Consider the following 23,711-nt stretch of genomic DNA (forward strand, 5'->3'; position numbering starts at 1 on the left):
CACCTTCACAGCCCATGCCGCCTCACCTCCTCCCTGTGCACTTCCTGGAATGGGCTCTGCTGTCAGTCCCATTATCTCTCACAATTTGTACTTAACAGTATTATTTAGGGGAGAGACTGTATCTTCCTCATTTTTCTACAGAAAGACTGTATAGTACCTAACTAAATATTATTGAATTGAGTCACTTAAAATATTATAAATTTGATTCAGAAAATGTTATTTTTCCAAGGATGGGTTTATTTCAAAATTGTAAAGATTTATATATCATTTTTATTACATATAATAAGCAATTTTTAGCTTAAAATAAGTTTCACATTTAAAGTAAAAAAAAAAAACAAACTTAAAATGCAGACTTTTTTAAAAGCCAAAAAAGCTTAATTATTTTGCAGCACAGGTCTACCCTTAAATATTCACATTTCAAAGCTGTTTTGAAAAGATTTAAAAATTGGCTAAAAATAATTTACAACTGGCAGTGATTAAAAATCTTATCTTTGGAAAAGCGTATTAATGACACATAATGAATTTAAAGTTACAAGCATTTAATGGTTTAATCAAGCATGTAGTTTTTACCAGTAAACAAAATGAGACTTAGTACAAAATGGTCTTCAACTGTCACTTCAGTTGTTTCTGGAGTATTTTATGGGGAAAAGCAAACTTCACCAAACATAGAGTATCAACATTCAAGTACTCTTTTCCACGAGTTTCTGATTTTCAACTTAGGAGAGAAGAACAGCATTTGATAACTGCATCCCTGGTGGAAAAAAAGAGGGAAAAAACCAGAATATAATATTCCTCAAGAGCAAAGTTGCAGAAAATGTTCCTGCTAAATCACCTTTTTTAACAGAACTCAATGATGCTCCAACACACTTTTTGATTAACAAAAACTTTGTTCAGTATCATTTAAGATTAAGAGCTGAGATTTGAAAACATTTTGCTAATTTTTGACACGGTATTTATCTTAAGAAATTTTTACTGGCATATACACTGATCTCAATACAAAGAAATAAGTTTAAATACCAAAAATAACCTAACAAAAGATCTAACTTTTTTCTTTTTTTTCCTTTTGAGACAGGTTCTCACTCTGTCTTCCAGGCTGAGTGCAGTGGCGTGAGCAGATCCACCTCAGCCTCCCAAGGAGCTGGGACTATAGGGCACGTCACCATGCTAATTTTTTTTTTTTGGTAGAGACAGGGTCTTGCTATGATGCCAAAGCTGGTCTCAAACTCCCAGGCTCAAGCCATCCACTCGTCTCAGCCTCCCAAAATACTGCGATTACAGGCATGAGCCACCATGCCCGGCCCAAAGATTTAATTTTTAAAAAGAACTAGGCCAGGCAAGGTGGCTCACGCCTGTAAGGCGGGTGGATCACTTGAGGTCAGGAGTTCGAGACCAGCCTGGCCAACATGGTGAAACTCCATCTCTACTAAAAAATACAAAAATTAGCTGGGTGTGGCAGCACGTGCCTGTAATCCCAGCTACTCAGGAGGCTGAGCCAGGAGAAATTCTTGAACTCGGGAGGCGGAGGTTGCAGTGAGCAGAGATCACACCATTGCACTCCAGCCTGGGTGACAAAATGAGACTCCATCTCAAAAAAAAAAAGAACTAATGAACTGAGTTTTAAAACTGTAATGTTTACAACTGAATCCTCAGAATTAAAAGAAGATTAAAGTGTGACCTTTCATATTCTCTTCCAAAACTGTTATTACTTGATACTTTCATTCATTAAAAAAGCTTTTACCTAGGCCATAAAAAATATCCACTAGTAAAATTCTTATAGGCAAAATCTGTACATTGCTTATTGCTCTCGAGTGCAGGATTCTGTGTCTGGAGAGGCTGGTCATTTTCTCGAAGTCCTGCCATCTCTTCAGAGCCTCTTGTATGGGACATCATGTCTAGAGGTCCTTTCCTCGGCACCAAGAAGTATTGGAGGTCTCCTTGCTCTAAAGCTCCTATGCATGGTAAATTACCCTTGCACACTCTTGTTAAGCAGCTTTCTCACCTGTAGCTAACTTTGTTTTGCTTTTTCTCCTTGTAAGTATCTATCAGAAAGAATCATACATTTGAAGTGGAATAAAAATAAAATTTCTACCAATTTCCTTCATTGTTTGTATTAAACAGACAATTTTGCTGTTTTTAAATATATAACATATCTTTGAATTTTACAAACAGGCAAAGCTGTGCCTCATCAGAATCTTTTTCTAAACCTATCAGATTTAAAATTGGAACTAGTTTTGTTTTCTCCTCCACGGCTAAATAAGTACGTTTCTCTGGAAAAATATTTTAAAATGCCGGTTAGCTCTTGACATACCACTAAAATGTTTTTGCTGACTAAAAATAAGCATTTATGTGTAAGCCCTCATTTTCCCAGTAACTTCCTTTTTTATTGAGATGGAGTCTGGCTCTGTCACCAAGGCTGGAGTGCAGTGGCATGATCCTGGCTCACTGCAACCTCTGCCTCCTGGGTTCAAGTGATTCTCCCACCTCAGCCTCCCGAGTAGCTGGGATTATAGGCGCCCACACCACACCCAGCTAATTTTGTATTTCTTAGTAGAAACGAGGTTTTGCCATGTTGGCCAGGCTGGTCTTGAACTCCTGACCTCAAATGATCTGCCTGCCTTGGCCTCCCAAAGTGCTAGGATTACAGGTGTGAGCCACCGCACCCAGCCGTAACTTCCTTTTCTTAAGTAGAATTTGTTTTCCTGGAGTCTCTGTGTCCTATTTGCTGAACTTCTAAAGCCATGGAAGGGTCCAGAATCTCATCCACACTCCCTACTGCACGCCAGGCAGCAGGGTGGGAGGATGCTCCCCACAGAGCTGCTCCATGTCGCCAAAACGTGTCCATACAGACATTATCATGGCAAGCTTCTATTCATCTCATTGAAAACATGTTTATTGCCGGGCGTGGTGGCTCACGGTTGTAATCCCAGCACTTTGGGAGGCCGAGGCGGTCAGATCACAAAGTCAGGAGATTGAGACCATCCTGGCCAACAGGTGAAACCCTGTCTCTACTAAAATACACAAAAAAATTAGCCGGGCATGGTAGTATGCGCCTGTAGTCCCAGCTACTTAGGAGGCTGAGGCAGGGGAATCTTGAACCCAGGAGGCAGAGATTGCAGTGAGCCGAGATCATGCCACTGCACTCCAGCCTGCCGACAGAGCGAGACTCTGTCTCAAAAAACAAAAAAAGAAAATATATTTATTTCCTTTTAGGAAATTAAGATCAACCAAAAAAAAGTGTTTAAATAGTATTTTTATGTAAAAATTACTTAAATTCATGTATTTGTGTGAAGATAAGTAAAGAACCAGAAACAAGACAGAATTCAAACAAGCTCACCTTGCATATGGGATGTACGACAGGCTATACCTGCAAGAAATATTCAAGCATGTTGAATCTTCATCTGAATGATGGTTTTTCTTTATGCCAAAAGGCCATGTCTAACCTTATAATAAATACAGCAGCATGAGGCTGTACAGTGGTTCTCAAAGTGTGACCCCGACGAGCAGTGACAGCATCATCTGGGAACTTGTTAAAAATGTAAATTATTAGGTCCTACCTTAAACCTCCTAAATCACAAGCTTGCTTTAACAAGCAACCTGCACTTTAAACAAACTCTCTAGGTGATTCTGGTGCATGCTAAAGTTTGAGTTTCTTATAATAAAATAGAAACTGTACCACAACTGATAATTATAGTCTCCTTTAGGGATAAATCAATTATTAGGTACAAATTAGGCAATAAAAAGCAAAATACTAGAGAAAATAACCAAGAGATTAAGTTTCTTCACATATCAGTGGAAAAGAGTAAAGAACATTTTATGGTGAATTTGAGATATACAGAGAATTACATTTCACATTCATTGGTGTTTCATCTGTCAGTAGAAAGGGGGCGAAAAGAAAGGTGATCCCAAACTGGGTAACATCAAGTAAGAGGAATGTAAAATGGCAAAACCAGGAAGCAAAAATTAGGAAGCAAGAGCTGCTCTAAAGGAAAAGGAAAAGCACTCTTCACTAACACAGAAGAGTGCAGGAGCTGTAGGGCACGTTTAATCAACCACCCAGATATTTATGGCCTTTATGCAGATGAACTCTTACTGTGCGAGACTCAAAAAGGCCACAAGGAGGAGAGTCTGAGCAGAAACCAGGGCACGACTGAATATTCACAAAAGTGGAGTGGGAAAGGCAGTGCAGGTGAAGCATCTCTGATCCGAGATGCTTGGGACTAGAAATGTGTTGGATACTGGATTTTTGGAATATCTGCATTACATTTACTGGTTGAGTATCAACCAAATCTGAGCATCATGTCAGCATTCAAGAAGTTTTGGATTTTGGGCTGGGCATGGTGCCTCACATTTGTAATCCCAGCTACTTGGGAGGCTGAGGCAGGAGAATCACTTGAACCCGGGAGGCAGAGGTTGCAGTGAGCCAAGATAATGCCACTGCACTCCAGCCTGGGTGACAGAATGAGACTCTGCCTCAAAAAAGAAAAAAAAAAAAAGAAGTTTTGGATCCTGAAGCATTTTGGATTTGGGATGCTCAACCAGTAACTTAAGAAGTATTTAATCACTGCCAATTCAGAAGACATCTCCAGATATCACAGGGCCACAGAGTCAACATTAGGATAAATTCCACCTTGTATTTATCCAGCAATAGAGTGGAGAATGCAGGTAAACTCATCTTCCCTTGGTCTCACCCTGTGATTTGGTCTCACTTTTATGTATTCACATGGCATCACCTACTTTTCTTATTATTTCTCTTTCTCACATTAGAAAAAAGCAGAACATATCACTATGTAACTAGACGAGCATAGCACCCCATACTTCTCCCTAACAGTACCACTGAGCCACGCTGTCAAGTCCAACAGGACTCATCCCAGACCTCCCCTCCTCTGACCCTGCAGGGCCTGTCTGGCTGCAAAACACCAGATGAAATGCTAGGGCTTTACTGGTTCCAAACAAAATGCTTGTCACATCTCAGGCAATTTTAACATTTTACTAGGGTAAGGAAAGACTTACCAGGTCATTGACAAGAACTGTAATATGCAGAATAACACAGCCAGTCCCTTCTTATGCCACTAACAACAGCAAAAACAGAGGAATTATGAGTTTCAAAGTTTTAAAAACATCTTTCTCAATCAAACTTAATTCTTCTCTTTCAAAAATGTAGATGATGGCTCCATTTATCTTCTTTATTAAATTTTAGTGTGATAAATTTAAGATACAGTTGATCTGAAACTTTAAAATCCAAAAAATACATTTCCTTTCTAAAACTATATCCATTAATTTAAATACTGCAAAATATATGACTTTAAATAAATGTTACTGAAACAATTGTGCATAGGCTGAAAACATTAGACTTTTAAAGGTGGTTAGGTCTTTAAAGTCAATGTTATCTAGAATCGACATTTAAAATCCCGCTGAGATCTATATGCCCCATGTGAAATTTACTTATTTTACTCATTCCCATTTGCTCCTTGAGCGATATTTTGAAGGAAAATTGTATTTTATTGTGATCTTCTGGAATAATATAAACAGTTTACATGGTTGTTTTAAAATATTTTGAGAATTCCTTGTCCATCAGTGCTTTTTTACTTATTTATCTTCAATCTACTGTTTATAAGTAAACAGGCAATTCCAAAACCAAAAATCAATGTTCTATAGAGAGGTGCAAGTTAAGAATATTCTTTCATCATTAAGAAATGACACGTAAATCAACCTCATATAACTAAAGTCCTGTCCTTACATCATCAAAATAAAAAAAAAACTGGAATTTTTCTGATAGAATATGTCTAAAATATCTACCCTTTCTTCTTTAAAATAGGACTTTTCTTGTTGATAGTTCAAGAACGGCTTCAAACCCTTTTGGGAAATAGGTTGAGTACAATAGAAAAATATGATGTAGAATCAGGAAGACCAAAAAGTAAACGGAATTGTAACCATGTGACTTCTTTAAAGGCTAATGAGGAGCTGTTAACCTTCTCCACAGGGCAGGGGAATGATTTCAGTTCCTCTCTTTGTTGTTACTATGTGTGTTTTCCGGCCCTCTCTATTGGTTTCACACCTTGCTACTCGGCAGCGCACTTGCCTCACCACTGCAGAGTCACAGTGCACCCCTGCAGCTGCATGGTGGAGCGCACAGCCTCTGAGCAACGGCCCCTCACCACACCGGGCACTGTCAGATTTGCCAACCGGGCCCACAAGCAGGTGAGCTCGGGCACACGTGTGTGTTTATTAATGACCTCTATGCTGTAGACAGCAGAATCTATGGCACATTTAGCCACTAGCTGGGTGGGTGAGCATGTGTTCACATGTGTGTTTACTGACTACCTCTACGCTGTAGACAGTAGAATCTATGGCATTTTTAGCCACTAGCTGGATGTTAACATGTCAAATTTTAGGAACACCTAATCTTCAGAGAGTTTTTAAAAAAATAGATGAGCTATTTTAACATAATGGTGTGATGACACTTCAGCTGGGGGGGAGGGGGCACACAGTTAACTGAAAGCCAGTAGGGCTGACATAACTTACCCAAAGAGCAGCACACAGGGTAAATACGAAACACAACTACAGGGGAAGAAAGAGTAGATTATAAATTTGAGATCCTTTCAAAAGCCTAATGAAAATGCATAAACTATTCTGCATTCATTTGCATAGGGAATATACTATAGAACAAAAGTAAGAAGACAGCTGACTAGTTTTACTTATATTTTCTGTAAGTATTATTTTACTTTAAAGTCTATGACTGCAATATTCCTTGGCAAATTGGAAGCATCTAATAATTTAATCTGTTAAGTAAACTGAAAGATGATCATTCCGATCATTCCACATCCCCATGAAAGCAAGCAGGCACAGGAGTGAATGCGAGAGGTGGGCAGTGTGGTGTTGGAAAGACCTAAAGAGATCCCAGCTCTGACGCCTGCTATCTGAGGGTCCTTGGTGAAGTCAGTGGACTTGTCTAAACCTGTTTTCTTCTCTTTAAAATGAGGAGAGTTCCTACCTACCTGCTTTAAAAGGCTGTTGTAATGAATAAGGTAGAGTGCATCCGTGATGGGCTTGAGCTAGAAGCTGGCACGTGGAAGGCTCTACGTGGCACAGCCTCTTCACCACCATTACTAGGCGTGATCTTATGTGGCAGCAAATCAAACCACGCAAAGTGCTCCACCTTGGGAGACGTCTTATATGTTCAAACGCTCCCACATTCTCTCAACATGATGTGTGTTTTTGTAAGGTACAGTATGTTACTAAAAAGGTGGAGGGATAAGTGCCAGGATTTCTTAAATAAAACTAATCTAACTAAAATCTTAGTGGAATATAAATTACTTATATTCTAACAGTGAAATATAATTTCTCAGTAATCTAAAGTTAAATGTTTATATATATGTTGATACATATGCTATTATAGGAAATTCAAAATAATTGGAGATTATAAAAGTGGTAAGAAAATATGAAGTTGAATAAAGACATAATAAATAAAGCTAAAAATGAGTTTTTACTCTAGTGAGGAGATGGGAGAAGACTGCCAGGCAGATTAGAGTTAACAAACATTTCCTTACAAATTAACATAGGTTAGCTGTGTTTGGAAAGCTAATGTTAATAGTTATAATGGTAGTATTTAAATTCTTTAAATATCATAAATGCTTGAAGGCAAAAGAAATCCACAAGAGACACAGACCAGGTGAGTTAGGAGGCAGAGGCAGGATGCAGAAGAGATTGGGTCCCCCTCCTGCTCACAATACACAAAACGATGATCAGCTGAACACCCAGCATGTATGAGAATGGAAACAACCTTACTAGCCAAAGTGTAAACTCTCATCTACCCGCCACCCAGGCTCAAGATAATAAGAGTGATGACCTGAGAGTTGTGGACAGAACTCACAATGTAATGGAAGGCACATTTAAAGACACTGTTACGGGAGCCATATTGTTAGAATTTGTCAAGTTGGTACACAGAGAAGGGACAAAAGTCAGATGACAAATGATGCTAAATCTCACCCTCAGCATAGAGGGTGTCTATGCCCACCCTCCAAAGTGTACAAACTAACAATCCCTTATGAAACCATCGGCAGGGCTTAAAAATGAAAGCACACTCAGCTCTAGGGTTCATTTAAATACACAGCTACACCATTCCATATACGCAACAGAAGCAGGCTTTACCTAGCCAGTAGTCTTAGACAATACTGTACCATCTGAACTCTATAACCACACAGGATATAATTTTTTTTTTGTTTTCAGATGGAGCTTCGCTCTTGTTGGCCAGTCTGGAGTGCAATGGTGTGATCTTGGCTCACTACAACCTCCGCCTCCCAGGTTCAAGTGATTCTCCTGTCTCAGCCTCCCAAGTAGCTGGGATTACAGGCGCATGCCACCATGCCGGGCTAATTTTTGTATTTTTAGTAGAGACAGGGTTTCATCACATTGGTCAGGCTGGTCTTGAACTCCTGCCATCAGGTGATCCGCCCACCTTGGCCTCCCAAAGTGCTGGGATTACAGACGTGAGCCACCATGCCCGGACGGACGGATATAATTATTATATTCAACACAAGAAGTATACATACATAAAAGGCAATTATTCATAAAATAACAGTGCAAAGAATACTTCAATGAAAGTTTTAAAAACGTATTATTTACTTACCAGCATAATAACTGTTGCAAGCAATCTTGTTGTTTCAAACATTTTCTTCAGTTGCTTCACAGGTCCCATCAAAAAGCATGTACTATTTGAAACAAAGTAACTGAGGTACAGGTCTACTGATTTATCTGGCTATGCAAAAATAAACTACTTTTTTAGAAAAGAAACCCTGTTGGTTTATTTAATTAAAATTTCTCACTAAAAAAAATTTTTTTCCTTAACTTTATAAAGAAACTTTACAACTATTCCAATAGAAATGCTATGGTGTGAAGGTGTCTTCTCCAAAATGTAGGTGTCCTCAGTGTGGTAGTATGAAGACCGGACTAGGCTGTGAGAACTCCTCCCTCTGAAAGGGATCAAAGGCCCTTGGAGGAGAGGCTGCCTGGGGGTTGCTCTTTCCTCTTCTGCCCTGGGAGGACACAGGGATCTTTCCCTTGGGGGATGCATCTATCAGCAGGATGGATGTGCCTTAACCTTGGACTTCAGGCCTCCAACTGTGAGAAAAATTTCTCTTCTTCCTAAGTCACCCAGACTACAGTATTCTGTTACTGCAGCACAACAGGGGCTAAGACAAACAACAACCCAAAGATGCGACAGAGATTCTCAAAGAGGGATTCTCATACTCCCAATCTAAAGTAGCCTCTGTCACCTACTGCCACACCCTGTGTTAATTCTCTGCACACCACCAACGCCATCCCATCTTTTTCTGGCGTATTATGTGAACATCTTCTTCATTAAAATGTAAGCTCCACAAGAGCAAAGCCTAGAATGCAGCAGCTCCAAGCCTGGGCTCCGGAGCCCACTGTCTGCACGATTCCCACCTCAGCCATGATTTAGGTTCATCGCCATGGGCAGCACTGACTCCCCTGCTCTGTGCTATTATCTCCAGTTATAAACGGGGATGATAATACTGCTTACCTCACAAGCTTGTCATAATACATATAAAACACTTAGAACAGTCCCAGACACACATTAAGTGCCCCACAAAGGCTGGCATTCCTAGCACTAATACCGTCTGTTATGGGAGACGGCATATAGCAGCAGTCAATACATATTTATTTAATGAATGTAAATCCTGTGGCTGAATTCACAGTATGTACAGAACTACATAAACATCCTACTGGGAAAGTGCTTATTAGAAAGGTAAATTTGGTAGCAAGAGCAAACAAGATATTTTAAGAAGCCAAACGTACCTGGCTAACGCAGCAAGATTGCCAAGGGTATAAAACACTGCAAAAAGCTTTATGCCACCCGGAAGAAACAGCAATCCAGTTCCCTAAGTTAAGATATTATAGTTATTTTAAAATAATTTTATGATTTTAATGGATAAAATATAAATGTGCTGCTGCAGTAATACAATACAATACAATATTATGTAATAATGTGTTTAAATACAAATCTGCTTGTAGACAGTCTAGTCTGATTACACAGAAAAAATAGTTAATTTCAATGTTATACACTAACTTGAATCTTCTTCCTATTTGCACTAACATATATAAATGAGCCGTAACAAAACTTTGTGCTTACCAGTAAATCTCAGTCTATTTAAGTTAAATTTTCATGCTAAATGGTAAGTATGAAAAGGTAATAAACATCTAAATTACTGACTCTCCAGATCTTTTAACACATTGATAAATTTTTCTTAAATTATTTCAACTATCCACAAAACTCCCCAAAATATTAATTTCTATGTATTTTCATTGATCTCTACCCCTTTATTTCAGTTCAATAAATATGTTCCACCAAAATAGTCTAACAGGGATTTAGTAAAGGACATTTGTTTTTGGTACTAAATGGAATTATTAGTCTAATATAAAATAAAAATTATTAAACAATATAAAGCCTTAACTCACAAGAATAGAAAAGAAAACGCCACATACGAAGCAGATGGCAAACCATTTCAATCTGGTGTTGAAACTAAGGGATGAGGCATCCAGGACCTTAATAAAAAATGGGAAAATTTAGAATATAGTCTTAATTCCCTACCAATCTGATTCTTTATACTAAATTAAAGCAAAGTTTTAACACATAGTCTGAATCATTTATTTTGCATATCATAGTGTCATTTAAGAATATTAAGATTCCACGGTTGTTAAGGGTAATATGACCATGGTCTGGGTAGCAGATGATGCTGAGGAATAACCATTAATTTTGCTAAGTCTGATAATATGTTTCACAAAAGTCCTTATCTGTTAGGGACAGCCGATATACGCTGATATGGATAAAATGACATGTAAGATATATTATAAAATACACAAAGATTAAAAAAATACAGGGGGCAGATGCAACAGGCCAGGCAAAACACTGAAACTGTAGAGGCTGGGAAAGAGTACACAGGGTTCATTATCTGTTCTCTCAGCCTCTGTAGGACGAACTCTTCAGGCTTCTAGATGCAGAGCCTGAGTGCATCTGCACTCAGTGCAAGTGCAAGTCCTGCCGTGAGGCAGAGGCTGGCCTTCTACACGCCACCTCTCTTCGGCCAGTCATTGGCTGCAGGCCAGGGGTGGAGTGGGGTGACTGCACCCCATTGAGGGTAGAGGACGCTGGCCACCTATAGGAGGCAGCCTGAGCAGCCCCAGCAGAGACCATCAAAGCACACACCAGAGGGTACCCATTCTAAGCTTTCAATCCAACCCATGAAAGCTTTGGGCCCATCCTCCACCACTGTAAAAACATACTGTGAAATGATCATTTATTCTAGAGCAACAGCATTCCTATATACCATGCAAATTCTAGCCAAATTATGTGGGGAAAAAAGTAGAAATTACTATGTCTACTTTCTACAGTATGATAACCCAGCACAGTGGTGGTGAAATAAACACACTCAGATTACTAATTATACTATTAAAATATATTTTCCAAATAAGGCTAAAAAAGTATCTATCGACAGCAGCTGTGCAAGAAACTAGAAATACACAGCAAGGATTTATATTCCAAAATTTAAATTTCTAATTTATACTACCACATCCACTTAAAAATAAGACTACATGCTTATATTTTCAAGAATAATGAAAAATAAGAGAAAGTTCTATATGCAACAGCTCAAAATACATTTGGTTACATTCCTTACCTCAAGAGATTAATCTGTGAATCCTTATGTAGCATGAAAAGCAGATAAAAATAACTAAGTATTCTGTAATGAAACATATATCACTCTTTAACACATTTTAAATGTTTTTTAAGTTTTATTTTAATTCACATTCTTGTTTCCAGCAATGTCATCTGTTTACGGCAAAACTAAACACTTGGTTTTAAACAAAGAGTGAACTTGCCTATAAAAACATCTAAATTTCATTCTTACTGATCAGGAAGAATACACACTAAGTATATTTTAACTACGCAGGCCAGAATAAACTGGAAAGACTGAACTACATAGTAAATGATCTGTTAAAAAAAAAAAAAAAATGGGGCCGGGCGCGGTGGCTCACGCCTGTAATCCCAGCACTTTGGGAGGCCGAGGTGGGTGGATCATGAGGTCAGGAGATCGAGACCATCCTGGCTAACACGGTGAAACCCCATCTCCACTAAAAATACAAAAAATTCTCCGGGCGTGGTGGCAGGCGCCTGTAGTCCCAGCCACTCGGGAGCCTGAGGCAGGAGAATGGCGTGAACCCGGGAGGCGGAGCTTGCAGTGAGCGGAGATTGCGCCACTATACTCCAGCCTGGGCAACGAAGCGAGACTCCGTCTCAAAAAAAAAAAAAAAAAAAAAGGAGACATGTTCATTAGCTTCATCTAACCATCTCACAAAGTATACATATGTCAAAACATCACACTGTACACAAAAAATGTATACAATTTTTATTTGTCAACTAAAAATGGAAAGAATAATGATTTCTAAAGGTTCGTGTGAGTCCACAATGCTGTGAGGATTTAGTGAGAGGAAAAAGCATGCATTTTTCCTTCTTCTACAAGTTCAAATCACCCCATTGTTCACAAGTTCAATCGCTGCTTTTCAATAGCCAGTTTTTCTCTCAGCAAGGAAACAGCACAGCTATTTGTATAATAGTAGGGATCTTTTCCTCTTATTGCCATCTTCCATATATTGATCTTTAAAACGAAACAGCAGGACAAATTATTTCCACTTGTAAACATGGAATATTCAATCCACAATCAAATGATTTGTCTCAAGTCTTGCAAATTGTCTAGGATACGAAACAATTACACAGATTTCCTGACTCCTAATTGGGAAAACTGTGAAATGCTTCAACATGAAAGAAAACCTGGCAGTGCATCTTCCAACTAGGAGACAGAAAGAACCCTGCCATCTGCTTATCACAAGCATTTTTTTGAGACGGAGTCTCACTCTGTTGCTCCGGCGCCATCTCAGCTCAATGCAACCTCCACCTCCCAGGTTCAGGTGATTCTCCTACCTCAGCCTCCCAATTAGCTGGGACTACAGGTCCACACCACCACGCCTGACTAATTTTTTGTATTTTTAGTAGAAACGGGGTTTCACTATGTTGGCCAGGCTGGTCTCAAACTCCTGACCTCAAGTGATCACCCACTCCCAAAGTGCTGGGATTACAGGCATGAGCCACTGCACCCAGCCTGCTTATCATAATAAGCATTTATGTGCTGCTTTCTTTTACCACCAATCAGGAGCGATCCCACCAAAACCAGCAACTTTGTTAATCTCTTAGTCTTAGAAAAGAAATAAAATTGCCACCTCTTCCTCTCCCCAAACCACCATCAATCATTTTACTTATCTGTTACCACAGGAAAAGGAAGCCAAGAGAATACAGGCCCTTGAGCAGGGGCTGCTCCCCCTATTCCCGCCACAGTAAACACAGCACTGCTTGCAACTAGAACCTCATTCATTAATTTTTTACAAAAGCAGGTGAGAAACATAATAGAGGAAAATGTAGTACTAGCAGCAACAACATGAAGGCTGAATGAGTGGGTCCCACAGCGCAGCCGAAACCCACCCCTTTAAGTGATGGAGAAGCTGAGGAACAGCTCTAACCCACAGAACGCCAGGAAACAGCACAGCTGGAAGGACCTGAGCCTTGCCCCTGGGCTTCTGCCATCTAAACATAGGAAACACTTGTGGCTTTCCACTAATGATGACACTGAACCCAGTATTCCTCCCACTCCTTTTTCAAAATAGCAGTGGGTATAAAAAGTCAAAGTTGTGCAGACAAGTGAGAAAAAGACATCTGCAGACCCTCAGGCCCATTCCAGGCAGACCTGCCCGCTCCCCACAGCCGCTGCTGGGGTCCACACTTTCGAGAGCCACCCTCTTTCTCCTCCTCATTCAGGACCCTTGATCGTGGGGCCTACCCAGATCCTTGCAGCATCCGGCACGGTTTCCACGTCCACGTGGGCAGCCTGGCCTTTCTGTTTCTCATCCCCTAATCTCCACCGGCCTTTCCCCTCCACTCCACTCAGTGACCCAGCCCAGGGCAGTCTTTCTGCTCGAAATTACACCATCGCCAAAATTCAGGCTGCCGCTCTCCAACCCGTTTCTTCCTGGCAGCAGGCTGACTCCTTGGCCTCCTGAACTCATCCGGCCCTTCTCCTTTTTTTCAGCGGCTTCAACAGGACATTCAAATTCCCTTTCCGCTGCCTCCACCTGGTAAAATCCCACCGGAGTGCAGTTTCCCTCCGCCTGCTCCAGGAGGTGCTGAGCTGAGCCCGCTGGGTGGAGTCAGGCACAGGGCAGGGGGGTCCTGAGCCAGTCCTCATCAGCCCCCCATGGCCTGCACATTGCTGCTTGGCAATCTAAGGCTTCTTGCTTTATCTCAAAGTGCATTTTACTCTAAACCACTTCAAACCTCCACTTCCTGCCCCACACTTCCATTCTTAGCAGACAACTTCCCCTACTTCACACACAGAAACCCAAAGCCATCAGTGTGAACTCCCTCACCTTCCTGCTGCTACCAAACCAGCGAACCTACCAACTAAGAACACCCATGCTCTCGCCCTTTCCTGGTTCCCACAGAGCTGAGATCCACCTGTCCATCCTGGTTTACAGCCAACCCCTTACCTGCTCAGGGAATTTACGCTATTGGGCTTTTTCCTCTAGTGAACATGTTCTCGCTCTCTAAAACTGCATCCATCAACTTTTAAACATGATGAAGTCCCTTCCATCTTAAACAGAAAGCTTACTTCACTTCACCTTCCAGCCTCTGTACACTCATACGTTCATTCATTCATTCATTCATCCATCCATCCACTAACTGGCTCAATAAATACTGAGTGCTGCTATGTGCCTGTTCTAAGTGCTGGGTAAGGGATCCAGCTCCTGGTTAAAAATCTATGTGCTGGCTGCTACACCAAAAATACCATAGGCCAGGCACTGTGGTTCATGCCTGTAATCCTGACACTTTGGGAAGCTGAGGCAGGCGGATCGCTTGAACCCAGTTCAAGACCAGCCTGGGCAACATGGCAAGACCCCATCTCTACAAAAAATACAAAAATTAGCCAGGTATGGAGGCACACACATGTAGTGCCAGCTACTTGGGAGGCTGAGGTGGGAGGATCACCTGAGCCCGGGAGTCAGAGGTTGCAGTGAGCCGAGATCACACCACTGCACCCCAGCCTAAGTCAGAGTCTCCCAAAGAGCCTAAACAGCTGTGGAAGCTCGTCACTGGAGGGCTGACTGTGGAATCTCGGCACTGGAGGGCTGAGCTTTGAAACAACTGATGAGAACCTGAGAAGCCAATCTGAGCAATGGGGAACGCTCACGGACTGTGGTCATGAGATCCAAGCACCAAGCACTCTGGGGGCTTTGGGTTTGTCCTGTATGCCACTGTGAAGGAGGTGGATGCGCCATGAATGCAAGGCCACACGAGGTGGATGAAGAGTTGTGGAACCAAAGGGCTGTCTCGAGAAGATTCTCAAAGACGAGGTGCCCAACTGTGAAAAAGATATTTGTTGGCGGCATTAAAGAAGACACTGAAGAACATCGCCTAAGAGATCTTGAACAGTATGGAAAAACTGAAGTGACTGAAATCATGACAGAGGTAGTGTCAAGAAAAGGGGCTATGCCTTCGTAGCCTTTGACAACCACGACCCTGTGGACAAGACTGTTACTCAGAAATGCCATACTGTGAATGGCCGTAACTGTGAAGTTAGGGAAGTCCTGTGAAAGCAAGACATGGCTAGTGCTTTATCCAGCCAAAGAGGTCGAAGTGCTTCTGGAAACTTTGGTGGTGGTTGTGGAGGTGGTTTTGGTGGGAATGACAACTTCGGTCATGGAGGAAACTTCAGTCGTCATGATGGCTTTGGTGGCAGCTGTCCACAGCGGTGGCAGTGGATACAGTGGCAGCAGGGATGGCTGTAATGGATTTGGTAATGATGGAATCAATTCTGGAGGTGGCAGAAGCTCCAATGATTTTGGCAATTACAACAATCAGCCTTCAAATTTATAAAGGGAGGAAACTTTGGAGGCAGAAGCTGTGGCGCTTACGGTGATGGAGAACAATACTTTGCCAAACTTTACTTTACTTTACAAAACCAAGGTGGCTATGGTGGTTCCAGTAGCAGCAGTAGCCATGGCACTGGCAGATTTTAATCACTGCCAGGAAACAAAGTTTAGCAGGAGAGGAGAGCCAGAGAAGCGACAGGGAAGCTACCGGTTACAAGAGATTTGTGAACTCAGTCAGCCAAGCACAGTGGTGGCAGAGCCAGCTGCTACAAAGAAGATATTTTAGACAATACTCACGTGTATGAGCAAAAAACTCCAGGACTGTATTTGCGACTAATTTTATTAACAGGTTATTTTAGTTTCTGTTCTGTGGAAAGTACCAAGCATTCCAACAAAGGGTTTTAATGTAATTTTTTTTTTGCGCTCATGCTGTTGATTGCTAAATGTTAATAGTCTGATCACGACACTGAATAAATGTGTCCTTTTTAAAAATGTGCTGTGTAAAGTTAGTCTCCTCTGAAGACATCTTGGTAAATTCCCCCAAGAGTGTGAAGTCAATTCCTTCAGGGTGATGCCAGGTTCTACTTGGAACTTATTTACACTCTGCTCGGGTGGAGAAGCCATTGTCTTCAGTAAGCTCGGTGTAGTTGAACTGACAGTTACTGTTGTGACCTGAAGTTCACCACTAAAGGGGATCACCCAAGCAAAATCACAGAATTATTAGTTATAAAAATGATTAGCCGGGCACGGTGGCTCACGCCTGTAATCCTAGCACTTTGGGAGGCCAAGGCGGGTGGATCACGAGGTCAGGAGATCAAGACCATCCCGGCTAACACAGTGAAACCCCGTCTCTAATAAAAATACAAAAAATTAGCCGGGCGTGGTGGTGGACGCCTGTAGTCCCAGCTACTCGGGAGGCTGAGGCAGGAGAATGGCATGAACCCGGGAGGCGGAGCTTGCAGTGAGCCGAGATCACGCCACTGCACTCCAGCCTGGGCAACAGAGCGAGACTCTGTCTCAAAAAGAAAAAAAAAAAAAAAAAAAATGATTGTTGGCACATCCCATGCAATATATCTAAACTGAATAATGGTACCAGGTAACATTATAGATGGGAATGAAGCTTGTGTATCATGCATAACTGTATATAGCTAATAAACTATTTAATTCTCTTAAAAAAACATGGTAGACTGGGTAGCTTATAAACAACAGACACTTATTTCTCACAGTTCTGGAGACTGGAAGTCCATGATCAAGGCGCCAGCAGATTCGGCGTCTGGTGAGGCATCTCTGGTTCACAGATGACACCTTCTGAGTCCTCACACGGTGGAAAGGGCAATGGATCCTTTTTTTTCCTCAACTTCCCAGGCTCAAGCAATCCTCCCACCGCAGCCTCCCATGTAGCTGGGGCAACAGGCAGACACCATTACGCTCAACTAATTTTTTAATTTTTTGTAGAAGCGGGGTCTCACCATGTTGCCCAGACTGGTCTTGAACTCCTGGGCCCAGGCAATCCTCCTGCCTCAGGCTTCCAAAGTGCTGGGATTATAGGCATGAGCCACTGCATCTGGCCTGGGGCCTCTTTTTTATTAGGGCATGAAACCCATTCCTAATCACATCCCAAAGGCACCTCCTCCTCATACCATCACATTGGGGATTAAGTTTCAACATAGGAATTCTGGGGGGGGACATAGACATTCAGACCACAGCACTGTGAGTGATTTTGGGGCTGGCCACAGGCAATTACACAGGCTCTGGCAGGCAGGCCTTCCGGGGAAAGCTCCCTCTGCACACCAGACTTGGAGCACAGCCCGGGCAGTGCAGCCCCTGGGGAGGTGCAGTCAAGGTCCCAGGCCCTTCGGCACACCACACTTTTTCATGTAAAAATTTCATGTTCCCTTCCTAGCCCAGTGCCTTATTTCCGAGTAATCCTTATCTGAGGCTGTGGGAGTAGACAGGACCCCCGGCTGGCACATGCCCAGCACAGTGGTTGGGAAGCTCACCTTGACCATTCTAGCTTCAGCCCTCCCCTGGCTGAAACCCTGCAGACACAAGTCACTTCCGTGTCCTTAATTCCAAGGAACATTTTTGAAACATCAGTAACCTTTCCAACTCAACAGCACAGGACCCTTTGGCACTCCCTCCTGCTTACAGTGTTCTCTTCACCTCCCACGTCCCACCGGCTCTCCTGACTGCCCTCCCGCCTCGCCAGCTGCTCCTGCTGGGGGTCTCCTCTGCTGCCTTGGCTCCTTCTAGCTGGAAAGACAGCTTCCTCCTTGTGTTTCTCTACACTCCCCCTAACCACCTCACCCACACCCACCATGGGAACAGTGAGGGGAGCAGATAAGGTAGGTATACTCAAAATCTTCTAAGTGGGAAAGGCAGAGAGAGCTTAAATTGTGTATTAGGCATTTTTCTCTTATTACCATCTTCCACGTGGTGATCTTTAAAGTGAAACATGATAAATTAATGCCATCTGTAAATATGAAATACTCAGTCAACAAGCAAATGACTTGTCTCAACCCGCGTGCTATGGTCTGAGTGTTTGCTGAAATCCTCGGCCCCATGGTGATGGTACTGGAAGATTGCCCATCAGGAGATGATCAGGTCATGGGGACGGAGTCCTCATGAATGGGATCCATGCCCTAATAAGACGAGAAAGAGACTAAAGCTCTCTGCTCTCTGCCATGTCAAGATATAACCAGAGGCAACAGTATGACACCAGGAAGGGGGAGGCCTCACCAAGAACCCATGAGTGCACCTTGATATCTGACTTCCGGCCTCAAAACCCGTAAGAAATAAATTTCTATTGTTTATAGATCACAAAGTCTAAGGTATTTTATTACAGCAGGCTGAATGGACTAAGACATCTCGCAATTGTCAGCAGGGGTTAGTAGGGGCTCCCACAAGAGAACTCTGTAGAATGTTCCTGCATTATGTTCTTGTCATCTAACTCCCAACAATTACCTTATGCCAATGCCCTCACCTCTCCTTGGTAGTTACCCAAATCCAAACAACTCACTCATCTGTTTGTTCAACAAGTAGTTATGAACAGCTGTTAGACGCCAGGTACTTGGTAGGTTCTACATACACAGAAGGGAATAAGACAGCACCTAGTGTATTACATTCAGATGAGGGAAAATGAGCAATCAACTAATGAGGTAGGTTCTACTAAGGACATAAATAGGGGCAGAGTAACTGGGTCAGGAAGGGCCTCTCTAAAGAGGTGACCAAGTGAAGACATCAGGAAGTGACCAATCCAACTCTGAAAAGAGCCAGGAAGGGGCATTCCAGAAAAAAGAAATGCAACTGCCAGGTCTCCTAGGCAGAAGAAAATGGCTCCAACTGAGGAGGAGAAAGAGGGCCGGGCAAGGCAAGCACTGGGGAGAGGGTGGGGAGGCGGGCCGACAAGCAGTGCAGGGTTGAGAGGCCAAGGGAGGGATCTGGATTTTGTTCAGGTGCTGCAGGAAGTCACTGAAGGATGTGATCAGGGGAGGAATATGATCAACTCTCTAAGATCTGGCTCAACATCTCTCCCTCCTTGACTTCTTCCCAGACATCTCAAAGGAGAGGTCCCAGAACTCTGGCTACCATGCCTCTCCCCGGGGCTCAAAGCACCTCCATAGGAGGACGACGCAGCCTGGATGTCAGGATGCTGCCCTATGACCTTCACTGCCTCACCCAACTCCTCAACTGGCCTAGAACCATCCCTGTCAAGACCCAATTCCACCGTGCCCGCCATCCTGGTTACGTCTTGCTGCACAAGACGTGCAACACTCTCAGGTCATCCCTCACCCCATTCAGGTCTGTGCGCCTTTAATCCCATCTCATCTCCTACCCATCTCCAAAAACCAACAGCAAACCTCCCTATGTCCTCACCCTCTTCTCTGATGATCCTCTCACCCTCCTGCTAGGTTTGAAATTTAGTCTCCAGGGCCAGGGCTCTCCCCTATGAATCCTGTACCACTTGGACAGGCAGTGAGCCAGGTGTCCTCCCTCCTCACTGCCACTTCCTGCCCTTCCCTCCTCCCTAGAGAAACCTGCTTTCCAAGTCACTCCTCAATAGCCCCCTAGCAACAATTTCCTCTTGCCTGCACCATAATTTTCCCCTTTCCTGGACCATTCCCAATGCACAGAAACATCCAGTATTTTCCTTGGGAAAATGACATGTTCCCCGACCCCACTGCATCCTTCAACTGCCACCCACTTCTTTGCTCCACAGGAAAAATCACCGAGATGGCCATACTATCTCCATCTTCTTTCTATTCTCCCCTGACTTCAATCAGGCCTCTGTCCCCATCCAGCCACCAAGACTGCTCTCATGGAAGTGACAACTGATAACCTCCACAGGTAATCTGCTCTTAACTTCTGAGACCCATCAACAGTACTGGGTCCCCTCCCCTTCCTAAAGCACTCTTTTCCCTCACTTTCTGGGGCATCCTTCTCTCTTGGTTCTCCTCCTCCTCCTCTCGCCGCGCCTCTCTGCTGTCTTTGCCAGCTTCTGCTCATCCTCTAAACCTCTGCACACCAGAGAAAACCAGAGGTCAAACCTTGGACCTCATCTGTTTTCTACTTGATGATCTCATCTCTCTCCTATTTCCTCCCACAAACTCTACCGTGTTACGTCCAACTGCTTTCCTGACATCTCCACTTGGATGCTACCTGGATCTCAGACTTCACGTCCACACTGAAATGATTTTTCTCTCTGAACCTGCTCCTCCCACAGTCACTTAATGGCAACTCCACCTCTCTAGATGCTCAGGTCGAACGCCATGAGGCATCCTTGCCTCCTCTCACTCTCACATATCCAATCCGTCAACAGTGTGGCCTGCTGGCTGTACACTCAGACCATTTGCAGAATCTGACCAGCTTTTTGTTTTTTAAACAGGCTTTGTTGCTTTTTAAACCACTTCTATCACTGATTCGAGCCACAGTCATCTCTTGCCAGGACAACTGTACTTGTCTCCAGCCCGGTCTCTGGGCTTCTAACCTTGCCTCTACAGTTTGTTCTCCACAGAGCTGCCAGAGTGATCCTTTAAAATCCAAGTCGGTCACACCACCACTCTGCTCGAAACCCAAAGGCCTCCTATCACACTCAGAGTAAAGCTAAAATCCTTTCTATGGCCTATGAGAACCCCCACAATTGAGAATCCCCCTTCCTGCTTCACCTTCTCTTCTACAATTGTCCCTCTTCTCTGCCCCGCTGCTAGAGCTCCTCTGGCCTCCTCACTGGCCCTGAACATGCTGACCACACTCCACTCGGGACTCTATCTGCTGGGCCCCCTGCCTTGGAGGCTTTTATTCACAGGATACTCAGACATCCCAGCAGCTCTTCTGAGCTGTGCTCACATGGCTCCCTGGCAGGGAGGCCTTATCTAAGTAATATGGCAACCCCAACCTCCTCAACCTGCTCTTTTTCTGTGGTTGTCTGACACATTATATACTTGTTTATTCATTGTTTCCTCCAATTAAAATTTAAGTTCCATGTGAAAGAGGTATTTGCACTGGTCACTGTTATTAACACCTGCATCTTGAACAATGTCAAACATATGCAGGAACTTGAATATTTGTTAATGAACGATCACCTCCTCTGAACTCCCAGCACTTGTCTATACAGCCAGTCACTCTAATCTTTGATTGATTACTTCTCCACATATCTTTCTCCCCTCTAGACAGTGGGCTCAAGATAAGTGATATTATCTTTGCATCTCCAAAGTTTAGAGTAGCACTGTCCAATAGAACTTTCTGCAATGCAAATGTTCTACATCTGTGCTATTCAATACAGTAGCCTTTAACCACATGTGCCTACTGAACACGTGAAATGTGGTTGCTGTGACTAAGGAACTGAATGTTAAATTTTATTTAATTTTAATTAATTTTAATTTAATTGGTCCAGGCGCGGTGGCTCGAGCCTGTCATCCAAGCACTTTGGGAGGTCAAGGTGGGCAGATCACTTGAGGTCAGGAGTTCGAGACCGGCCTGACCAACATGGTGAAACCCCCATCTCTACTAGAAATACAAAATAATTAGCAGGGCATGGTGGCAGGTGCCTGTAATCCCTGCTACTCAGGAGACTGAGGCAGGAGAATTGCTTGAACCCGGGAGGCACAGGTTGCAGTGAGTCGAGATCGCGCCACTGCACTCCAGCCTGAGCAACAAAGCAAGACTCCATCTTGAAAAAAAAAAAATTAATTGGCCACATGTGGCTGTGGTAATATACAGAGTTACAGAGTGCAATGAGAACTGATACTTGTCTTACACTCTCTGAACCCAAAACTGTAGCCCAGAACTCTACTCACAAGAAGTGCTGAGTAAGCGTAATGACAAGGAAGTCAGGAGAGACAAACAAAATCCTTATGAAACACAATTCAATTTTAAACGTCCAACTTCTGCGACAGCACACAATAACATGCAATATAATCGCATGCAATAACAAAAAAACTTACACCGCAGTTCCTGCTCCACTGCTACTTTTAACCTTCTTGCTGGAGGAAGTAACCCTTATCAAGTCTGGCTGGTAAGGCGCAGACACAAGGGCTTTTATTAAGAAAAAAAAAAAAAATCTCCTACCAGGGCTCACTGCCTTAACAGAAAATTTTTAATTCAATATTATTTCACTTAACAATATCCTGTTTATTTTTCCTCCAGTCTCCCTATTTCCAAAAGATCAACCCCCAGCAAACACACACACAACACCTCCTTTACCTCCAGAGATAAACAGATGCAACAAGCTTTAGGGTCTCGGCTCACGCAGCTCGCAGGATAAACGCCCTGCATAGCTACTTACGCTGCACAGCCCGAGGCCAGAGCCCGCACCAGGCTCAGAAAACCAAATAGTACGTGGGAGCGATGGATTATTTGGCAAAGCGAGGGCCGACGTTAGTGGACTCCTAAGTCAGAAGGCCAGATGGGAGAATCGGAGGGTGGGTCTCAAAGTGGGTTTAAGTAGACCCCATGGAAAACTGGAAAGTTCTCAAATTCTACTCGGGAAGCAGGCGGAGCCCTCCTAAATCAACCGGCCGAGCAGACGAGTCCCAGACCCCCAGCCTCGCACCCACCCCACCCGCTCGGCCGGTCCTCAGTGCGGCCGGGGCCAGCGGGCAGCCCCGGGACTGGACGAGGTTCGCTACCTGCGCGGTCAGGCCCTGCTCCTCGTCGTCCTGGCCAATCAGGACTCGCCGCAGCTTCTCCATGGCCCCGTTCCAGGGCCGTAGCGGCCGCCACTCTGTTGCCTGCCCCTGACGCCCACCAAGAAACCCCGAACCCGAATCCCCGCGGACCAGCCGGAAGTCCGGTCCCGCCCGCTTCCTGTGCGTCAGCGCGGCCAGGGCGGCCGCCGTAGCAATGCGCGCATGCCCACCAGCCTTTCTCTCAGGCTTCGTCGTGGTCCGTGAAGTCCGCCGAGTGGGCGCTGATGGTGGGGCTATCCCTTCCCACTGTCCGCGAGGTGCGCGGTGGCAACGCGCGGGGACACAGCGCGAGTGTGGAGCCCCCTGCCCACAGCTGGCGCACAGCCATTGAGTGTAGACGCGACTGGGGCACGACCACTGAACCCTGCAGACTTGGCGTCCTTCGGACCCCGCGAGGGGCCTTGCTGGGCGGGTCCGCGGCACCCCGGGTTCCCAGAGTCGAGGCCCCGAATGCGCCTTCCCTCGCCTGGAATCGGAGAGCGGAGGGCTCCTGCGGGCAGGTGGCCGTGCTCCGAAGAGCGCCCTGCCACC

At 43.8% G+C, this 23,711-nt stretch overlaps 1 protein-coding gene across 1 annotated transcript; it reads right to left on the minus strand.

Annotated features, from left to right (window-relative positions):
• Positions 1-216: 216 nt before the first annotated feature.
• On the minus strand, positions 217-23,279 carry SFT2D1 (SFT2 domain containing 1). Its single transcript, XM_032162295.3, has 8 exons — positions 23,121-23,279; positions 10,477-10,563; positions 9,817-9,899; positions 8,627-8,708; positions 6,523-6,558; positions 5,011-5,069; positions 3,335-3,364; positions 217-751 (listed from the first exon to the last, which is right to left on the minus strand). The coding sequence occupies exons 1-8, from the start codon at positions 23,181-23,183 to the stop codon at positions 712-714; spliced, it is 480 nt and encodes a 159-aa protein (XP_032018186.1). The 5' UTR covers positions 23,184-23,279; the 3' UTR covers positions 217-711.
• Positions 23,280-23,711: the final 432 nt, after the last annotated feature.

The sequence above is a fragment of the Hylobates moloch genome, unplaced genomic scaffold (assembly GCF_009828535.3).
Source record: "Hylobates moloch isolate HMO894 unplaced genomic scaffold, HMol_V3 SCAFFOLD_2, whole genome shotgun sequence".
Lineage (NCBI taxonomy): Eukaryota > Metazoa > Chordata > Mammalia > Primates > Hylobatidae > Hylobates > Hylobates moloch.

Coding starts and splice junctions, on each gene's coding strand:
- SFT2D1 (XM_032162295.3), bottom strand. CDS start 23,183: ATGGAGAAGCTGCGGCGAGTCCTGATTGGCCAGGACGACGAGGAGCAG. Junction 10,564..23,120: donor AGCAGGGCCTGACCGCGCAG/GTAGCGAACCTC, acceptor TTTTTTATTAAG/GTCCTGGATGCCTCATCCCT. Junction 5,070..6,522: donor CCCTGTGTGCTGCTCTTTGG/GTAAGTTATGTC, acceptor TGCTGTTGTTAG/TGGCATAAGAAGGGACTGGC.